The sequence below is a fragment of the Propithecus coquereli genome, unplaced genomic scaffold (genome assembly GCF_000956105.1).
Source record: "Propithecus coquereli isolate 6110/MARCELLA unplaced genomic scaffold, Pcoq_1.0 Scaffold7, whole genome shotgun sequence".
NCBI lineage: Eukaryota > Metazoa > Chordata > Mammalia > Primates > Indriidae > Propithecus > Propithecus coquereli.
The window spans coordinates 11,301,889-11,323,770 of NW_012153062.1; the positions used below are offsets into that span (position 1 = coordinate 11,301,889).

Below are 21,882 nucleotides of genomic sequence, written 5' to 3' on the forward strand. Positions count from 1 at the left end.
TCTTCATTGTAAATGTTAATGTGTAAATATATTTACAAAGCATTATGCAACTCCACGATAAAGTTATTATATGAAACATTATAGTTAAAGATGTAAGGCTTATAGCAAGTGTAAGTTCCATGATTGATGACAGGAACTGAATCAGAGACCTTAGAGGAATAGGCAGAATTTAAGACACACCCATCCCTATAAAACCTTATTTAAATAAAGAAAAAGGTAATACAATTGCAGCCCAAGAAATCAATTTCCTTTCCAGGTTTCATAATTAATCTTCATTTGTAAATTCAGTTTGTCCTCAGATTTTCTCTTTACAGTTCCTAAAAACATTCAATTTACCAAAAATGAAAAATTAATTTAGGAAGAAACTCTTTAATGTTTTCCCCTTAAAAAAAAAATTACAGCTCCAACAACACAGGTGAAAGCCTACAAACATAAAAATTGTTTTTGAAAAAAACTGAAGTCGTAAACCCTTTGACTCAAGGTAGGGGGATCTTTCTAGGCTGAAAGAAAGTGAGATGTCTCCTGTTCTCTGATTGTTTCCGAACTGGTTAGAATTCAGTGCTAATTGCATTTTAAAACACCACCTCTGAAATCCTTTCCTCTCTCAGGATCTTACATCAATGTTTCGCATTTTCAATAAAACCTTTGCACTTCACCTTTCTCACTCAACAAATCCTGAACTTTAGATCCACAGGAAGAATTCAGTTCAGATCCTTCCTTTCCCCAGCAGGTTTTGATCTGGTAGTGATGATGTTAATACGCAGGAAAGGCTGTCCTGCCCTGTTTCTGAGGGGGAGAGACAATTAAAATTGGTACTTTGGTGGCTCAACTCAGGCTTGTCCATTCTAACAGAGAGTCATTAAACAACTTTCCAGTGTCATTCAGAGAACTTATAACAGAATCAATTGATTTTCATCCTATGCTTTATTAGTTGTGATTTAGGAGATAGAATGGCCCTGTTTACACAGCTGTAACATGTCAGAACCTGTAGTACATTATTGGCTTGAGGCCTCTGAGTTGCAGTCCATTCTCAGCAGAATCAATCTGAACTTGAAAACATTCCCTCTAGGAAACATGCACATATCTACTAGCATAAAGCACTACTTGTGCAACTGAAAATAGTATTCGTTTGAGGTGAGTTGCAAGTTCACCGTCCAAAAATCAGCCCCGACTTGTCATTGCTCTCAGCATGTTCACGATGGGAGCGGAGAGCTACAAATGCCTCTTAACTAGGTACCCAACATGGGTGAATGTGTTACACTTTGCTGCTAGTCAGAGCTCAGACTCTGCAAGTGGGAGTTGTTGGCTGCTTAACATGCGTTCAGAGCATTGCCAATCTAAAATGGCTGCTCAGTAATACTTTAATTGCAGTTTCATGGAAACAAATTGCTATTTAACTGCAATAAGCATTTCTGTGACTTGGCTGGACTGACAATAGGTGAGTCTTAGTAACAAAGCGACAAGTAACACAAACTTGTAAACAGTCTGTTTCCGGTGATCTCTCAAACTGAGTCATAGGTATGAAAGCACCCAGGATAGAACTCCCTGATGAAAGGTGAAGGAGTCTTTGGAAAACTGCTTCTCTATTTAAATACAATTATTTAGGCTACATGGAACCTCTTCACTAGACTCCTGACATATAGCTTTTAGATTTACTGTTTGTTACATAATTTATTGGCCCTAAGAAATATTTTATATAAATAGTAGCACACATTAGAATCTTACTATATTGACATTTAAAGCCATTTAATTTAAGAGCTTCATTTTAGATGATTAGTTGTTTCAAGTATCAGTGTTAATAAGGGCAAAAGAATTTAAATACAGTTAATATTAAGATGACAATTTTGCAGGCTTCATTTTGGTCTGACAGTTTTCTCATTTTGTATTTTATAAGACACTACAGTCCGTGTTAAACTATTTCCTAATAAATCATGAAGAGCTGGAAATAGTTTCTTGTGGCAAACGATTTGGTTTGGAAAGGCTTCAGGCTCCCCTGCCTTGCAGGATGTGTAAATCTAACTAGACAGTTAGATAGGTAAAAAACATTAAACCCTTTTAGAGGACAATCTTTTTACAAAATTGTTTCATTAGCAAGAGTGACAATTTGCATGATTGAGATATTTATATGTATCATAAACATAATTTTTTTTTTATCAGGAGTTCAGCAGGGCTCAGTAACATTTGCTTTTATTTTTAATTGCACTTGTTTGTAGGGACTGGGGGCCATCTTGCTCTATGACGTGGTTAATATTAAATAAGTCCTTTCAAAAGAACAGCATACATCTCACTGATAACATCACAAATGCAATGGATGAAAGGTAGAATAAGCTCACAGTTTTGTTTTGTTTTTTCCCTAGCAATGTTGGGCTTAGGAAAGGAACTGCACACAATCACTGCTCACATCAGAATAAACCAGAATGTTTTTAGTGCCTTTCCATCCACATTAGAGCAAGGTTTTATTGTTTGAAATGCCTCTGGTTTCAAGGAAGTATTTTACCTAAAGCAAGACTACTACTTAAATATGTTCTATTGTATATTCATAGCTCCATTAGTCCTTCTCCAATTTAGCACATCAAAGAGAAGGCTTCATCACTTGCATGTGGATTATACTAACATGAGTGACATTTGTAATCTTATAGGTCTGCAACTTAAGAAATGCTTTTAGAAGCTCGTTATTAAATACGCAGCAGTGCTTGAGGACTCAGCCATATAATAGTTCATTTAAAGTCTGCAACGACCTTAGCCCTCCACATCACTACATGCCACACTGTATTACTTACTAAAAGTTATTAACCACCTCCTTTGAATTTCCACTCTATGTGGGACACGAGCACTTATGCCAAAAAGAATACAGACGACGCTTACAATCTTATTAACACTCTTTCCCCTTTACCACCCTGAGGAGTCCAACTTCCTTTAGGAAGTTTCTTAAAGAACAAAAAAACAAGAACCAGAACTAGTTCGAAGAAACTCCCTCTAGGATCTAATTCAAACAGATATTGTTATGTATGTGATTCTCTTCATCTTATTTTTTTCCTTGCATTTTCTTTTTAATAAAGCTCTAACAAAACTATTCACTTTAACTCTCTGCCTTTAAATTCTCCTACAGGAGGTCTGAAGTTTTGAGCAACTGATTTTTCTTCCTGGCCTGCAATCTTTGAAAGCAGGACGTGAGCACAGAAGTTCTCAAAAGGGAAGCAGACTGTTAGTTGAGATGTGCCGAGACAGACCTCTCTATATGATCTACTGCTATTCTCAGAGGGAGGGTCTGTATCAGGGGCTTTTCTGGAACTAGAGAAAATAAATGCCATCTTTAGAAGGAAAATTTTAAGTAGCGTTATAAACACACCTGGTTTTTATTAGCCTGCGATAGAACCTGAACTTGAGATTCGTGCACACCTAAGGCGGCTGGCAGCAGCCCTGGCATCCAGGCCCGTTTGGTTTTCCCCATGCCAGCACCAGCCGTGGCGCACTGAGTCCTGTGTGGCGGCTTTCTGCAGGGCAGCTCCGCAGGCAATGCAGGTGTGCTGCTGTGGACACTGATGCCAGAAATAGCAACTCAGTATCTCAGGAACACTACTAAACGAAACCGGAATCCTCCTCCAACAAACATGGAAATGCAGAGTCCGTAGAGGCGTGTGAGAGCAAAACAAAAAGCTTACAACTGACCGACCGACCGACCCACCGACCACACGAGTCTAAAAGCTCACCAGGAGACTGCTGCTTCACCCATCAAAGATCACTATAAAAGAGCTCCGGGCCCTAACAACTAATGCAACTTCCAAACACGTACGGGTATGATTTAGAAACGCTATTTCCTTTAAAAGCTATAAAACTGATGAGAGAACAAGATGCTTGTGCCATATTCTTTAACATGCTTTTCACCAAAACGCAAGCCTTTCCCACTGAGAAAAAAGAATAAACAGAATAGTTGAAGAATCAAACAAGTATTTATACATAAACACAAAAGATTCACTGTGATACCGAAGTGTAATGAGGTACTGTTAACAGAATATTTGAACTTATAAAAAGGACTCAGAAACACTGCTTTGTACCCCTGCCAAAAATGGCATGGTTAAGTAATTCGAAGAATACAGACCGAATTGGCCGAAAGCTAAATAAATATACACACCACCTCCCTCGATCCCTCAAATTTAAAGTGAGCTTGTTATCAAATTTTTAAAAAACTGAATTTGTCCAAAATACAGACGAGAAAAAGCAGTGTTTAAACCCAAACACCATTGAATATTTTTTCTTTTAAGTTTTTATTATTTAAATACACCATACTAGAGCAAATGTCTCTGAAAATATCACAAATAAAAGATTTTTTCTTCATTCAGCAAATTAGAAGGGGAAATTTCTACACAGTAGCTTCTATGAGCCTGATTTTTTTCCAATTTTTTTTCTTTTTTTCATTCTTTTTTTTTCTTTGCCATGGGAGTAGCAACATTAGGACAAAAACACTTACATGCATACATACATTGTATTTTACAGAGATACAATAAAAGTGTTTGTGATAGAATATCACAAAAGCCACATCTCTTTCCTTTATCTCATGTTCAGTTTTGATTGAAACACGTTTCCTTACAACACTTAAATATACAAAGAGCAAATAGAATGTTGTTAAGGTAAAACACAGGGTACAAACTCTGGCCAGTGCCCTGCTAATTGTTAATGAGGGTAGAAAGCAGATTTGAATGCTTCTTTTAATTAGCTTCATTAGTCATTTCCCTCCCCCCCCACGCTCCCTCCCCCCCCAAGATGTCCTCTGGTGGATCTTTTTTCATTTTCTCTACAGTCTCCCATTAGCCCAGGTTCATAGAGTCCTTAATGTTCATATTCAGTCATTTTAATACACCAATAAATGCGGGAAGGGCAATCAAGACTAAAGAAGGTGCAATGGCATGGAGCTGGCACTGGTGCTAGCTACAAAGGTGACTTGTCTACTGAAGACACACGGGATCCACCTGTGATGAGCAAAATCTGAGATGAAGGCACGCATTCTGCATTACTCTGACCTTTTAGCAGACCTGCAAGAAATAAAAATGGGCATCTTAGCTAAAATGCTAAATTTGAGAGATATTAAACTCAAACATGACTGCTTTTGTCTTCTCCACATTCACTAATCTTCTTTTATTAGATTACTTTCCAACTGTGACTTGATGGAGGCTTTCTACGCTACTTACTCTGGCAGTGAAGAACTAAAGCATAACGTTTTCTGCAATTTTACTAGTGGAGAAAATGAGACAATAAATGGACTCTCGGAAAGTTTCTGGTGTAAAGTTCTACAATGAATGGCTTGACTCTGTTAAAAGTAAGTTTCTCTCCAAAAGGAATGAATTGCCTACTAGGGGGATCTTGAAGTTTTTTTTAATAATGGGGACATTCTGAGCCAAGTTCCAACCCAGGAAGTTGCTCAACTGTGTAACCTTCTTGGTAAGGTACTTAAACTGTGCCTCAGTTTCCTCGACTTTAAAGTGGGGATAATAAGACTGTTATAATTATTACACAATACATATTACAGTACTTTCAACAGTGTCTCACCCCTAATAAAAGCTGAACAAATACTGGCAGTTATTATTATTCTGATGTCCCCAGGTGACATCTATTGACCCATATTGGTTCTACCTATAGGGGTGTGTGTATGAAAAATCATATGTACAAATATTCAGATATTTTTCACTGAATATCTCCTACCTGCTATGCCTGCTATATTTAAGTAACATTAAGTTACATGAATATTACAAATATATCAATCAATATATATAATGGTTAATGACTCGTGATAGATTAAAGAATACAGTCAAGGCAAGTCTAACTTCAATGTGGAAGTTAAAAATGGTAATCCACACAGTCGTCAAATACAATCTGTTTGCAATTACCAAAATGAAATAATATATATTAGGTTTTCATGGTTTTTAAATGACAATTTGAGCTTCCCAGGAAGTTCTCGTTTCACCCTTTCCCTAACTTACTAAAAGCCTGAAGTCTATTAGGAACTGCAACCCCCTACTTCCAAGCTAATTAAAGTGGTGGAGGCTTAATTCCCCAGAGTGGAAGCTCAGTGTGAGAAAGGTAATTTGTCTGTCCAGAACAAAGATGCGGCAGCAGCCAGCAAGCATATTTAATAAATGAGCATCAAATGTCCTCTACGATGGACACACACAACACCAATTATGTAACTATGGGGAAACTGCGAAATGATATGTAAGCTACAACACTCACTAAATTTTCCTCCAACTAAAGAGATGTGATCTTTTATTCTACTGAAAAGCACAGATAATTCTAGATGGCACCATCACACTTTTGAGTGGAAGAAAAAAATTCCAGAGCAGGCAGCAATCTACAGAAGAAAAAATTAGCCACAATTCCCGATTTACATAACTCTCTAGAAGGCAATATTCTCTCGAGGTTAGCCAAGCCTTCTTTAAATGATATAGGCTATAAAATTTCGTAGATCCTTGAACACTAGTGGCCTGAGATTTCATTCAATCTGAAATCTGAAATTTCAATCACTATATGATTTAAAAGCTTAAAATCACTTCTCTCAGAATAAACAAAAGCTAATGATGCAGCACAACTAAACTATACAGCCCAGACACTGGGAACAAATTTCAGGAGAATAAAAGTTTAAAGGGACCAGATGATGGGGACCTATACTTTCCATACAATTAACTGCCTTTAAAGAAGGGATGTACAAATAATCGACTCATTACTTTTAAGCAAGAGGATGCTTGAGTATATTTACTATGCATAATGCACTGAAAATGTAATTGGTTCTGTGAATAAAAGGGAAGTGGCCAAAATAAATGTCCAATTTCCCCTACCAAAAATATGGAGAACGAGAGAGAAGAAAATAATAAAATGGAGCTATTTGTCATTTCTCCCCATTCTCATTGCCACCAGAAAAGAAATACCACAGGGTTTTGGGAAAATAATTTTAAAGCATTCTCTCATTCTCTAGTTCTAAAAAGCAGTTTATGTTCCACCAGGAAGTGTGTTGTCATTAACTCTTCCCCCTTGCCCTCTCGTTAATATCTCTCTGGACCACGTTCAGCTTGCCCAAAACCTTTATTTACAAAAACTACCTTGTGAATTGACTGTGCTCATGGTGAGCTGAGCACCAAGGGCAAAAATGTGAGACATTTATGCCAACGGGGAAATGTTCTTAATTAACATCACCCCCAAAACACAGCTTCTCACCAATGTCTGACAAGAACATATCCTTAAGTTGTATTTCCTTATGCCTTTTAAGAGCTATTAATTTTTGAAGGCCACCTGTCTCTGTTTTGGCTTCCAACATTAAGAAAATATATACTAGTAGGTTCTTATTCATTGCTTAAAATATTACTTAGTGTTCCAAAAGGAACACCCTATCACTCCCATGCTGAAAATGACGTGGAAAACAGAAGACTTCTATGAATAGCACAATACATGTAATCCTTTTAACACGTAAAGCAGATTTTTCTCCAATTTTTCTTTCTAACACCTCTAAATTTACACCATCTTATACTCAAAAAGATAGTACTGAACCCCTGCTCACATTTCTTAGGTGTCCTTTCCACTACGTCCCTAGCTCACATTATTATTGCCTGTATTCAGTGCTTGGCAACCCAGCTACAATTTCCATCTCGTCTCGTCTCTACATCCTTCGATTCTTGCCATGCATGTTGGTGAGCTGTTAACACTCAGTTTTTATACAGTACTGTGCTAGGTCAGGGAAGAAATGGTATAAAACCAAGAAAAAAATGAAGACATGACTTGGGGAAAAATTAAGCATTTACCTTGGAGGAGGTGGGGAAGAGATCTACCATTTTATTCGGAGCATTTTTTTTTTTTTTTGCCACCAAGTGTAACTACAAATGGCTTTGTCTCTATCTTGAAATACGTATCTCAAAATATTTGTTACCCATTCATTGTCCTCAACTTTGCCTTGTAGACTCACTTCATTAGAATTCAAATCATAAAAATCTCTAAGTATTTATATATATTGGCATTCCTTAAAGAAGCTTGAAATGCCTCATCATTGCTGCCTGGTTAATTTACAATAAAAAATTGGACTTTTATTCCTAAAATCGTTATTCTATGTAGCTTCCTACATTAGTAAATTAAATAAATAAAAGTGCACATAATTTCATTTAATTAACACTTACTAAATAAGGAAACGGAAACTATACTTAAAATTACCCTATAAACTTTTGTAAAGGAAAAGGACAAATATAATCATTAAAATATGGCAGTATAATTTTAAACAGTTAAAAGTTTCAAATATTTGTCATCCCTCCCACCCCCCAGCATTAAGAAAATGCATTACAGAAGACAAAGAAGCCTAATTTTTTTTTCCTCCAAGACTTTTGGAGCTTGCTAAAGTCCTATTTGCAGATAAATGTTGTTTTTTGTGATCCTTACAACAGACATTAATGAAGTTCCTATTGTAAATCCATAAAGAATTACCAAGTGAAGTGTGCACTTTTTGTTTCAATGCAATAACTCAGTGCTGTGTGATTGCCTGGGTTAATGATGAAAAAGTCAAACATACTATCAGAGCTGATGGAAAAATCTATCACCAATCTGAAATTAAAATTCATCTGTGGTCAATAAGATTTAATATCCATGCAAGTGGTGCTGTAAAGAGTAAATGAATCAATGTCATCAATACATAATCAGTATGAAATATGATGTGAATAAAATTATGCGAACGAGTCATACATTTCACTCTTTTCTGGGCCAGTGTGGAATGAACAGTCTTTTAACTGAAGGTTGACAGTAATTGTTACAAATTAGGCACAGCAGTTATCAAAATGCACTCACTTGCATAGCTATAGGACTTATTAAGGAGATTAAAATAGATCTAAAACTATCCAGTACTGGGGGTGCTGGACAACTGTTGATCACCAATTTTTCCTCGTGCATTCTAATACTACATGATTTGTATACTTGTATAATCTCCTCATTTCTAACTCTGGTCCACGGACTTTCAAGTTGGGGATCAAGCATCAAGATACATAATCTTTAATGGAGATATTAGTGGCACAAAGTGGTTAGCGAAAACAAGAACTTTGTTTTAAAAGTAGTAACTTACTCAAATTTTACAGGACTACCAATCAACAAAAATGCTCTCTTCTGCAATTACAGAATGTTTTATAAAACTGCTCTTCTAAAAATAAATGCACCATAAATTGGGTTTGGAAGGCAGGTGTCCGGATTGCTATTACTAATGCAGAAATCATTCTTTCATGACAAAGACATTTATTCCCTTTTCCTACCATAAATGTTCTAATTTTCCTCCCACAATAACCTATCACATCATGTTTCTGAATTTGAAAATTGTCAAATGGATTAAATAACTGCTTATGTGGTAGTTTTATGTTTTGTTTGACTTTGCATGTGATAATCTTATATTCAACATGAGTGAAGCTACAGATATAATAACCAAGTCAAGATTTTTTTTAACTACAAAGAATTCACAATTTAATCAGCTCTCCTACTTCTAAACATTCTATGCATGATTAATACTCTACATTTCTTCCAAAGGGCAAGCAAAAATACAATCACCCAGGAAAACCACCCTTCCTAGGTTAAGAGGTTGAACCTTCCAACTTGCTCTAACAAAGCTTATTAGTAATTGCTGGGTATTCACCTTCTGGTCTGGCAGTAGTGGATTGCTCTGAAGTGAATTCAAATGGCCATTGATGAGAGCTGTAGGTCTATCATGTTCACAAAATAAACTGCCATTGATGTAGTGAAACCGATCTCCCGGGACCAGGCGATTCCGGCAGGTAGAGCATGTAAAACACTGAAAGGGAAAAACAAACTCACTGAAAACAAGTACAAATTAAGTCTTTTTTTGGTTACAAGTTTATAACCTGCTTTTAAGCAGGTATCTGTCAAGCGCAGAGCCACTTAGGGTTTAGTGTTTTTCTTCCTTTGACAGGATTCTAGAAAATAGTAAGCAAAATGCAATAAATTGGATTAGGCTAAAGGGGGAAGAGACAAATACACGTGTGCTTATGCGGTATCGGGGAGTGTGAGGGGTGTGTGCGGATGTGCGAGCATCACTGCCATCCTATAGCTTCAATCATTCCTTTCAGTGTTTGCAGCTTGAGAAGACAGAGTTTATGCTAAGGAGAAATGCTTTGTCCCCATGTAGGAAAGGTATGATTTTTTTTTTTAAAAGAGAGGTTCAAATGCTACCTTAAGATGATACACATTGCCTTGCGCCCTCATGACGAGTTCGCTCGCAGGAATCGACTGTCCGCAAGCGCTGCAAGCACCGCTATTCCCAAATAACCTGAAACAAAGAATAATGGTTGACACCAATGAATAATCCTAAACCAAAAAGAAAGAAAGAAAAATACCCCCGGACTATGGCCTTCCCTTTAGAATGTATTTGACAGAGGCTGAATTCTTAGGCTTGAGCCTCAAATTTTCTGAGTGATTTACATAATCTGGGAAAAATCCTTTTTGGGGGACGACTAACTTCTGCCTATCACAGAGGAAGACGATGTCCCGGATTTAATCAAAATATTGACTTACACCTCTAGCAAATACAAAACAATTCTGTTCTACACACATTTTATCAGATTACTGGGTTCATCATAAAAAAAGATACAATTCATGACTGGAGTTTAAATGCATTGTGTCCTTGAAATTATATGAAGAACTCTTTTGTACTTTAATCATATCCTGAGATATGAGTCATCAAAAGGGTTAAGAGGATTTGATTGTATATCTAAGAAGACATCATGCTCAGTGTATTGAAACTCCCGTAAACCTCCATCAGTGCAGACTTTCCATTAGAAACTCTCTGCTATCCAGGTTGATATATAATGTGTATGGGTTAACCTTTTCAATCATGGTGTCAACACTTAAGATTTGCCTCTGCTCATCTCTTTCATCCTAACCTTCTCTCTCTCTTGATAATGAAATGCTTGCTCCAACTTCCCTCTATCTGCTCCTGAGTCCACAATTTAGATTACTTCATCTCTGCTAGCAACAAACTGAATGAAATTTCGATTTGAGCAGAAAGTAATTTACCGGGATCTGGACCCATTTGTCATCATATCTCTCTGGGTGTTTGCTGTATCACTGCAGTTTTCCTATGCAATCAAATGAGACCACAACATCTGCCATGGGGGAGGAGGGGGAGAAGGAAAAGGCTGCAGAGGAGGGGAAAGCTCAAGGAAGTGTGCTAAAGAAAACCATATACATAATGTCTTATATCCTTCCACAGGCACAACAAAATATTTTAATAACTACCGAACTTTTACTTTTATGGAATCTGTAGGCAGAAGCTGAGAAGCTTTATTTGCTTTTGGGCTTCCCTCTTTAATATCCACAAATATTTATTAAACAGACCGAAATGATTTCACATTGAAAGGTGATATCGGAACAACTAAGCAGGGTCAGACAGGCACTTTTCAATAATGAAAAACAAAGTAATAGGACTTACAAATTAACGTTGGTGTCATAATAAATATTAATATTTGCATTTCCTCCTTTTCTAAATAAAGTCATAAAATGCAGTTTGTGTCAAACCAGGAGACATGTTCCTATAGAACACTCCGTAATCTGAATGATTGCGGCATGCCTCTATATAAAAATAATTGCTTTGAGTTTTCAGAATCTGGTCTTGCAGAAGAGGCTTGTCATGTTCAAACTACTAATTTGCTGTCGCCACTTTATTGAAAATAGCCTGTAAGTTGTTATTAAATGTATTGACTGAACGACAGGGAGAGTAGTAAAACTGCCCCTTAAGATGGCTTTTAATAGGAAGCCCAAGAAACAAATTTTGCAGCAGCATCGATTTGAAGAGTTCAATCAAAACTCCATTTCAAAACTAATTAGTCTGAAATCCACGACACATTGACACGTTCTTGCAGAATCAGAACAGTTATAGAAAGAAAGCTGAAATAATACACTGTCAGGACCTCTAGCCACAGGACTGCACCATGTGGGAGCTCCAGGGGCCTCTGGGCTGCTGTCTCCTAATGCTGGACCACTTCAGCAACATTGATGAGGACCTCCTGGTGCCTCACCTACAGCACCACTGCCGCAGGGGAGTTCTCAGAAGGGCAGAGTGGCCAGAGAATCAGCATGGCCCCAAGGGAAGAGTTTATGGACAACAGCAGTGCTATTCCAGTCCCCAAGAGGGATACCAAATTCAAACAATTTGGGTAAAAATAAAGTTAAAAAGCAGTCAACCTGGCAATGCATGCTGAGGATAAAGGGAGGAAAGTAATTGGGGGTGGGGTGGGGAGCAGAATCCTACCAGGGCTAAGGACCAAATATCCTCTTACAGCAACCCAGAAGTATTTTAATGGATAAGAGTCTATAATTATGGCTGCCACTACCAACAGGTACACAGTGACATTCCATCTCAAAAATACCCTTTCACAGTACCGACCTGATTACCCAGCCTAAGTGTTCATTTATTTAACAATTCACCCTGAGTAAAGTCAGTTGTATGTCTTCAACATCTAAGTGTATTTTGATAATCAGGGCAGCCGTATGCAATCCAAAAGCTTTTCATATGTCTTATTTTCTCCAGCACTGCTATCATAACCTTTCACAGAACAATCAGCCACAAAATGGTGGGATTCCTAAAGTGTCAAAAATTACAGTTACAAAGTTTGAAAATGACCAAGATCGGTAGGACTGATGTGCTACTGGACAAGGTATTAATGGAGTTTAAGATCTTTCCATGCCTACAGCTTTAAGGCTGCCTCCAAGCAGAACAACTTACATGTCTATACACATTCTAATCCCCTTTTACCAGAGAGGAAGGCTACCATTAGAATTCCAACCCTTTTTCTGAAAAGTTGTGTGTTTTTTTTTTTTTAACAACATTTCTGTGCGCTGGAGAGTTAATTATCTAACCAGGGGCACTGTCCAGGACAGTGTTTGATTTAAAAGGCTCGAGGCTTTAGGTGCTCAATTAAGTAGCTATCGGTCTCAGACTGGACTATAATGGGCTCTTTTCTCTTTAACTCAAGCAATGGGGAGATATACCCCAGGTCAGGCTAATTAAAGCCAGGGGAGTCTTTAATTGTGATGACAGAATCGGTTTCAGTTTCCTTTCTTTGGGTCCTCAGTCCAAGAAGGTCGTTAATATTTCAGCATTTGGGCAATGCAATCAATCACAAACATCAAGAGGTTTCTTATATGGGGAAAAGGGAAAAGATGGGAAGAAATCCCACCAAACCTCTGCACTTTAAAGGCGCTGTGCTCCTACTTGAAAAACATCATGTAGTGTTAGTCCCATTGGCCTGCTCAGCTCCAACTCTCCTTGCTGACAGTAAGAAAGGAGAGCAAGTCGTATTTTTAGTTTAGTATCAATGCTTAGCATCTTTCGGTAACTTCAATGACCAATAGGTGGGCTTATTTTTAACTGCATTATTACTTCAAGCAAAAAACACGCAATATAGAGCGCTACCTGCCTGTGTTTTCTAAACTGCTTTCAGGCAAGGAGAGGTACGTTTCTAAGAGTGGCTGAAAGGTACACATTTGTACCTGCAAGTAAATATCAGCAACCTATCTTGAGGAGAAAAATGCACATCCACAGCTACTGATCCAGAAGCAATTGGTTTTCCAGCAGGTTCCTATATTTAATCTAAATTCTGCACCAGCTATATTAAATGTAACAAAGAAATGCAACCCAGAAATTATGCCTGGAGCCAAGTCCATTAAAGGTACTTCGGAATAACTAGAGACCAAGCACCTTAAAAGCACCAGAAGCTATTGATACTTAAGAGGGGGGCTGTGCACAATCGCAACTGCTGCATTAGAGAGGGGAGGGAGGAAAAAAAAAATCAGCCAAATTACGCTTGGTTAATTCAGAGTAACAGATCTGCCCCCAAGTGAATTGGAGGCCTTGAATTAATTCTGTTATGACAAATCAAGATAAACGTTCCCCCTAAATTGCATGCGATTTAATTAATTTTTGAGATCCTGGGTTTTTTTTCCTAGCTAATAGTTCACATGCTCCTGTGCTGTCATTGTGCTTGAGTGGGCAGACTTCAAAGTGATATTAAATAACCAACTATTAGATTTACCTAGCACGTCCTATTGGAAAAGTGCCATTTAATTACCTAGCCTGTTCAATTAAAGGGACAGCATTCTCTGAATATAGCAGCTTGCTGTTGATTACCAGGGAAATGAACTCGCTGCCTGGCGGCGCCTCCATTCCTAACGCTCCCCCCTCCCCAAACACACCCTCCACCACCACCAATCCCCCCGCCCAGGCCCCCACCCCGGCCGCGCGGTGCTCACTGCGGCTGCGGGCGCCACGTGAACCGGGAAGAAAGCGCGACCCGCTCTCCGCGCTCCTGCCCTGCGCTCGCCCCCGCGCGGGCCCCGGGCCGCCGGCCGGCTGGGCGCCTTCGCTACGGCCTCGGGCGGCGCCGGCCCCGGCACTGGCCCGGCCGAGCGAGGAGGGGCTCGCCGTCCGCCGCCACCCGGGCCGCCGACGCGTTTCCGCGCCATCCCCGGACCTGGGGCCCCACCCGTCGGTTTCCGAACTTCCTCCTCTCGCAGCACTTTCCGCGCCAGTCTTCGGGCCCGAGGTGCGGGTGGAGGAGAGAGGGTTCGAGGAAAGAGAAACGGAGTTTCCGAAGCTACTCCACCGCGCCTGGGTACAGCGGAGGGGTCGCGGCCCGGGTGGGGGCGGGGGCCAGTTCGAGGGCTGGCCGACTTTTGTAAGGTGGGGGGGTTAGGCAGGCGTGGGTCCCTTTAAGATCCACCCTCCCCCTCCTCTCCACACCCCCCTCCAGCCTTTCCCTCCCTCTCTTAGAGGCCAATTTTGTTAATTAAATGTTTTGTTTGCGACGCAGCTCTCATTCATTGCGGACACGTCATTCGGAGCAGATCTAAGCCAGAGACCAGATCTCATTAGATAAAGCCCATCAGAACTAAGAAAATGGAGGAGCCACTAATTAAAGCTTTTAATTGTGCAGATTCGCTGCAGCAAGGCAGCCGCTTTATCTGAAATCTTGGAGGGAGAGGCAGAAGCCCAGCTCTGCCCAATCGACACTTGGCCGCTGAGGGGGAGGGGACTGGGGAAAAGCGGCCCCCCTCCCCTTCCAACCCGCGCCCCAGCCGGCCTCTCCCAGCTCTCCCGCAGCTTTTTAGCCAGATCTTGGTTGTTTTCAAAAAACCACAGCCTCAAAGTCAGACAGTTTAAAAGCCCCTTAATAAATTGCTCTGTGGTCCCAGGCGGGCCGAGGGGTCCCCTTCACCTGGCGGCAGGCAAGCGGATTACTGCACTCTTCAGTAGCGGTCCGCGAGGAATTGAAAGCTCCTCCAACAAGTGGACTTGGGGGAGCTTAGGGAGGGGGATAGCTCAGAGGAATAGGATGGCGGCGCCTCCCCACCTTCCCACCCTTTTGGCATCTTGGTGGGCTGAGAGAAAGAACACTGAAGGAAGACTTCAGAGATCTCTAAACTGAGGGGAGGAGGAGCTCAGCTGCTGGTGAGCCCTGAGCAAAGTGCGAGGAGATCAATTCGGTACAGAGCTAGAACTCATCTCTCCTGGACAGATCTAAGGTTCTCAGGGTAGCATCTAGTTCAAGAGCAAGCCTGGCTGGCTCCAGTTCCCAGATTCAGAAGAAAAAAGAAAGGAAGTGAGAACATAGACCCAATTAATTAAGGCTCAGGACTGGGCACACATCCTCCATTGCTCCATGAGGCCACAAGGAAACACCAAATGGGCATATATATTTGGCCCCAAATACAGACAGGTAAAGGAATGGACAGGATTTCCAGGAAGCCACTTGCTTAAACTTGTCCTGAGGGAATACAAGTGGACCCATCTTCTTTTTAACTAGTTGTACTCAGAAGCAAGGGTTTTTTTGACGGCACTTGGAGAAGAGATGAATCTGTACCATATACCTAATCTTAACAGCACTGTCATTTTTTCCACTTCAAACCACACTCCTTTCTTACCACAGTTTTGCTCTCTATTTAATTACAATACTGTCAAAGCTCATGGCATTGCTTGGAAGGAGGACCAGAAAGCATTACATTCATGTTCCTGCTGATTTTCCAACATTTACTTCTAGAAGAACACTTAGTGAAATTAATGTTGCCATCTTAATTTAAAAATAAAAGCCCTTTCCCTTCCTTTATTTCTTTTACTTGACTAATTAAGAATGCCAGCAGAGTGGACATACGTTGCATTATCAAAATAACCAAATGTTATTTTTCTCCATCATTTTACACTAATGATATTACTGAGGTAAACATGCCCATACTCAGTTCTGAACTGCATTGGGATCTTTTGCAGCATCAGCCTCAGAGTAAGGCAAATCACAATGGAGCTAAACTTTGAACAAAATATCTCATCCACTCATTTACCCACACTAAAGAAAGAACAAAATTTTCTACTAATCACTATAAGAAAAAGGTTTAGGGAAGAAATTTATATAAAATGAAATTCTTCTTAAAAGTGTGCAGTTTTCTTGTATCAACGGTGTGCGTGTGGGTTTTTTTTTTTTTTTTAATTACTGGATGTTGAAACAGAACACCTCCTGGAAGCATTCATGTGCATCAGTCTATCAAACCATTTACTCAAATTAAATGTGTAATCCTTCAAATGCCTCCTTTCAAATTAATGAGTTTAAGTAGCTTGAGTTCACCTGAAAAGATCCTATAGGCACCTGACCTCCTGAATTCTTTCCATTAATTGCACTGAAACTTGTTGGAAAAGACTGCTTACATGGGCATATGAATGTTCCTATACATTGCTTTAAAATGCAAGATTAGTATAATTCTATAGCCTCTTTTTCTAAATCTCTTTTGGGAATCAAGGACAGTGATACAAACGACAACAACAAAAAACCCAAAACCTGAACATTCTACAATTGAAAAAACTGCAAATTCTACATGACAAACCACATACTAACATTGAGTATTACAAGCCTCCAAGTAACAGTAAGGAGAAAAATTGCCACTAGATTTTAGTTTTGGGATTTTTTGAATTTTTTGTTTTTATTTTTTTGTTTTCTGCTATTAGAATGTCAAGTCTTTAAACTGATGGGTAATTAGCATTTTTCACAAGGAGCACAAAGAACAAGTCACAGCTTTCCACTCAAAAAAGTTAAAGGTGCTTCTGTAAATATCGTAATGAATCGCTATAGACAAATCATTTTTCTCACTACCTACACTTTTATTTTTAAGTCAACCTTTCGTCTGGAGTTTTTCTGTGGGTCCCTACCTTGTTTTAAGAAAGCATTTTAACACCCACTTGAAATGTTTATTTTTAGCTTAGGCTAACCACTTAAAATTTTGGTCCAGAGGGTGCCCAATCTTTTCACGCCTAATGGCCCAGTCCCACCAGATGGACATAGTTTTAGGTAGTATGGTATCTGCCATTAGTTTGTCATCAAATATTGGAAGACTAACACGGGGTTCCCGAACCCCTTGAATTCGGCCAACCAGAAGGTTTTTGAGGTGAAGGCTGCAATGTATTCCCATAGGTGCCCGCTCCCTTCCTTACAAGCCTGCTAACCTTTGGCCTTGCCATTGCTCGGCTCGCCCATCTCGGGGAAAGGCAGCAAAGTCTTACCTAATGTAGTCATTTCTGCAAAGGATCATGCCGCTCTTGGTGTAACAGGACGTGCCGATGTCGCCCAGCTGCGCCTGGCAGCAGGAGCACTTGAGGCACCGGCTGTGCCAGTAGCTGTCCATGGCATAGAGCAGAAAGCGGTCCGCAATCTTGCCCCCGCAGCCTGCGCACCGCTTCCAGGAGAGGGAGCCGGCCGTTACCGGGGGCGGCTGCGAGCTGCTGCCCGGGTTCACCATGGTCTGCAGAGAGCGGGAAGGGGACAGGGATAGACAGACAAAACAGGGGCGATGCAAAAGTTAGTAATCGCCGCCGCCAGAGAGAGAACAAGCGCGTTCCCCTCCTCCCCTCCCCCGGAGCTGCTGGAAGGAAGCAGCAGGGCAAGGGCGGGAAGGAGGCTGAGGGGGAGAGGGAAGGAGGGAGGCTCGCCGGCAGCAGCCGCCTGTTTACTTTTCTCAAGCTTTGTTCTGGGGCCACGAGCTCCTCTCAACTTTCCTGCGCTCGCCGCCGCTGACAATTTCAGCTCGGGTACTGTCAAAACTCAGAGAGCGAGGCTCCGCGGCGCGCTCCACCCCTCGCGGCGCCTCCTCCCGGCCCCCGCCTCCGCCCACTGCCCCCTCCTCCCCTCCTCCGCCGCCCGCCTCCAGCAAATGAGGGTCAAACCCACCCACCGCCGCGCCCGGCCCCTCCCCGGCCCCCGCCGAGCCCCGAGAGCCAGCCGCCGGGAGTGGGGAGGCGGCGGCCCCGCCGGAGCCACGTTCCCTCCCGAGCTCTGCCCTGGGAAGTGCAGCTGCAGTTCACAAGTTGGAAATAGTTCGGTTTTCCGAAAGGGAAGGAGGGAGGGACCGGGAGACGGAGAGAGTGGTGGTGGGAGGGGAGGCAAGGTGGCGGGGGTGGAGGGGGTGCCGTGTGTAAAGTTGCGAAACTGGTTTTTCGTATTTTAAGCAGCACCTTTCACATGCCATTGTGGTGACCGCCATCTCCCATTATTGTTCCAAATCTCATTTCATTTTGAAGATCAATGAGTGTTTTCTCTGGGTTTTCAGGACACAGGCAAGAATAATAGATCATTGAACTTTAGGATGCCTGTTAACTTCCTATACAAACACTCTCCACTTTGGTCTCACTAATCTGCCCTTGATCAGCAATTTAAATGCTAAAGCTTTGTTCCTCCAAAGGGGGGATGCAGATAATATGCGAGAGGGCACTATTAAGAGATGCACAAGTTAAATTCGAGCCAGTCCTGCTGTCACCAAAAACTGCTTTTAAAAATTCCCCACTCTTTCAAATGAATTCCACAAGAGAAGCGACTGGGGTATAATATAGGAATCAATTTATAAAGCTTAGCCTAAACCGATTAATTTGTTGCCTCCAATCCTGAGTCCAATAAAGTCCTAGTGTTCCTCCAGTCACTTATTCTATAAAAAGATCAAGTTATTTACTGCCAATTAAGCAGCCTGTTTTGTCTTTGTCCTCTGTAAGCCGAGAGTGTGGGCTCCCCCCGAGGCTCCAGGCTACCTGCTCAAGACATTCAGCTGATACCTCAGAGGGGAGAAGGCGAACTTTGCCTGTCCCTGGCCCAACTTGGCTACTGCAAAAAAACGAGGCAGAGGGAACGAAGCAAGGACTGAGTTCCTTAAATAGGCCGATTTTAAACACATTTCCTCCGAAAGAGTCCCGGAACGTGTGTCCACTGACCGCACAATAAACCAGAATAAGAACTGCACCAATTAAGCTGTAACAAAACCCTGAGACTTTGGAAACAGGACCACTCTAAAACCCATTAGCATTGCATTTATCCGAATGCATCATACCTTTATGTAAATTGATTTATCTGATGCATTTACTCGAGGAATTGCTTTTTGTTACAATTTCAGCCCTAACCCAAATGAATCTGCATTTCCTGCCCTAGGTCTTTAAACTGTTTCCCCCAACGTTTTAATCGCTCCGAATTCCTTTTTAAAAGGGAGAGAGAGGGAGGAGATTCCAAGCTCTTCCCCGCCCCCATCTTTGGTGAGAGGTAAATATATATGTATATTTTTTTTGAAAAGGAAACATTACACTGAGAAAAGCATCCAGTAACCCCATTAGCTAAAGCTCTTAAGGACAAGCAATACCTTAATGCTGATTAAATCTAAAAGAGATGAATCAAGAGGACTGACCAGAAACTGACTCCCCTGATAACTAAGGACGGGCCCTCATCAAGTTTCATTTAGAGTTAGGACAAAAAAAAAGAAAGCTTTTAAGTTAAATAGGCTTATACTCTAGTAATTACATAGGCAAGCAATTTAGGTCCTGGGATAGTCAGTGAAATAGAAAGCAGAACTGGCAGCTAGAGGCAAAATCTGCCCCCCTTTAACAACGTCTCTGGTGTTTTTTAATGGAGACCAAGGGAGGGACAAACGTAGCGCTGGCAATTTGTAGTACAAAAATGGATGCTTAATTCATGTCTTGATTTTAATTAGGTGATTCACTGGATTCCTCCTGGATTGGAACAAAAGACTTATAAACCAAGAGGAATTTTTAAAAAGAACCAGCAATACTGAATCCTGCTCACTTAGATCCTTTCTGCCACTGTTTCAAAAACAGTGTTTACTAGAAGGGGGGTCGTGACTATACCCCCCCCCACACACATATACACACACACACTACTTCTCATACTTAAATGCTCATCTAAGCACCCTCCGCCTTTCCCTTAGGAACTAGAAATGTCCCCACCCCCCTCTAGGGTCCCCACCAGCCCGTCTCCAAGAAGAACCCTTTTGTAAGCAGGAACCGCTACAAAGCTGGCGGCCCGGGGCTGCCCTCCCTGCTAGCTCGCAGGCCGCCCTCGGTAGTTTCAGACTCTCGCAATACCGACGTATTGTTTACTTGCAATTTGGGACGGTCAAGGGAAGGAAGCCAAAGAAAACAGCCCCGGCCCGAATCGGCCCCCTCCTTCCCTCTCCCCCCGACCCGGCCCGAGGCTCCCCAGCCGCCCCCTTACCTGCTTTTCCCCTATATTGCAATACTGCGAGAGGCGGCAGCGGCGAAATGCGAGCGAAGCCGCTCGGCTTCCAGGGAAGGGGCGCCTTGGCTGGCGGAACTGGAGGGAGGGAGGGAGTTCTCGCAGAAGCAGGAAAGGGGAGGAGGGGGCTAAGGGCTGCTTTTTTTTTTTTTTTTTTTTAATCGCGTTGCTCTGGGGCGGGTTGGAGCCCCCCGCGTAAGTGGCAGGCGGCCGGGAGCAGAAGTGTCAGTCTCAGTCCTGGTCCTTCGCCTCCGCCTCCGGCTGCGCGCGAGCAGCTGCAGGAGCCCTCAGCCCGCGCGGCGCGGCTTCAGGCGCGGCGCAGCGGCAGCAACTGCTGCAATCGCTGCTGCAAGTTTGGCAATGTGGCTTCACTTTGTATATTCCCCCGCCCGGCGGCCCCCGCCCCCGCCCGCGCTCCTCCCGCTCCTCCTCCTCCACCGCCTTCCTCCCTCCCGCGCGCTCGCTCGGGGCTGGCGGCGGCGCTCGACCGAGCTCCCCGCACCTCCGGCCGAGCAGCCGCAGATACTACAGCCCCGGGAGCGGCGGCGGACGGTGCGCAGGCGGCAGGCGGGCGCTCCCGGAGTGGGGGCTGCGGCCGGCCGGGGCGCGGCGCGCTGGAGCCTGCGCCGCTGCCGGGGCTGCTGCCCGGGCTGCTGCTGCCGGGCTCGGAGGCGGCGGCGGCGGCGCTGGCCTCTAGCCCGCTCGCTCGCTCCCTCCGCGGCTCTTACACATGTGTTACTGACAGAGCAAAATCCCAACTACTCCCCGGCTCTGCCGCCGACGTCAGCGACCCTCAGCCACTGGGCGGCCGGATTGTTCAGGCGGAATAATAAAACCTGCCAATCCGGGGAAGGACAAAGGGATGACTGAAACGAGACTGGGGGGGCGGGGAGAGAGTGAGGCGGCGGAGCGGGCCGAGGAAGGGGAAGGGAAGGGCCCGAATCAGGTGGGGAGAAGCGACCCTGGCTCCCGGCGCCGGGGACCCGCCCGGGCTGCCCTCCGTGGCCGGAGATCGGGAGCCGGGCGCGGGGGGCCGCACCTGCCTTCCCAGAGCGCGGGGGATGCTTAGAATCCGCACTCGCTTGTCCCTCGGGGATTGTCCTCCCCTAGCACCGACAAGAGACCCTTAGGAAACTTACTTTACGTCTTTCTCAGAAATGGGTCTCTTCCTGTTTGGGAAGATAAGTCTTCCTGAATCTTAGAGCAATGTACTAAACACACACACACACAGGAGGTGTTATTTGGCGGAGGTTTTGTTTTTAATTCACGGTGTTGAAGATTTATGAACCTCAATGGAAGGTTAGTTAACAAGGTA

General features: G+C 42.6%; 1 protein-coding gene across 2 annotated transcripts; it reads right to left on the reverse strand.

Annotated features, from left to right (window-relative positions):
• Positions 1 to 905: 905 nt before the first annotated feature.
• Positions 906 to 21,315, reverse strand: LMO4 (LIM domain only 4). 2 transcript variants are annotated; one of them, XM_012661148.1, is made up of 5 exons: positions 20,547 to 21,315; positions 17,564 to 17,802; positions 10,195 to 10,291; positions 9,641 to 9,796; positions 906 to 5,030 (listed from the first exon to the last, which is right to left on the reverse strand). In XM_012661148.1, the coding sequence occupies exons 2-5, from the start codon at positions 17,797 to 17,799 to the stop codon at positions 5,022 to 5,024; spliced, it is 498 nt and encodes a 165-aa protein (XP_012516602.1). In that variant the 5' UTR covers positions 17,800 to 17,802; positions 20,547 to 21,315; the 3' UTR covers positions 906 to 5,021. The 2 variants fall into 2 exon arrangements, with proteins under 2 accessions (XP_012516602.1, XP_012516603.1); XM_012661149.1 differs by lacking the exon at positions 20,547 to 21,315 and adding an exon at positions 18,011 to 18,158 and having other exon boundaries at positions 4,434 to 5,030.
• Positions 21,316 to 21,882: the final 567 nt, after the last annotated feature.

What these genes read in the sequence shown, in the direction of transcription:
- LMO4 (XM_012661148.1), bottom strand. Translation starts at nt 17,799, where the DNA reads ATGGTGAACCCGGGCAGCAGCTCGCAGCCGCCCCCGGTAACGGCCGGC. An exon ending in TGCAGAAATGACTACATTAG is followed by an intron (nt 10,292 to 17,563) that starts GTAAGACTTTGC and finishes TCTTTGTTTCAG; the next exon opens with GTTATTTGGGAATAGCGGTG. An exon ending in GCAATGTGTATCATCTTAAG is followed by an intron (nt 9,797 to 10,194) that starts GTAGCATTTGAA and finishes TTTCCCTTTCAG; the next exon opens with TGTTTTACATGCTCTACCTG.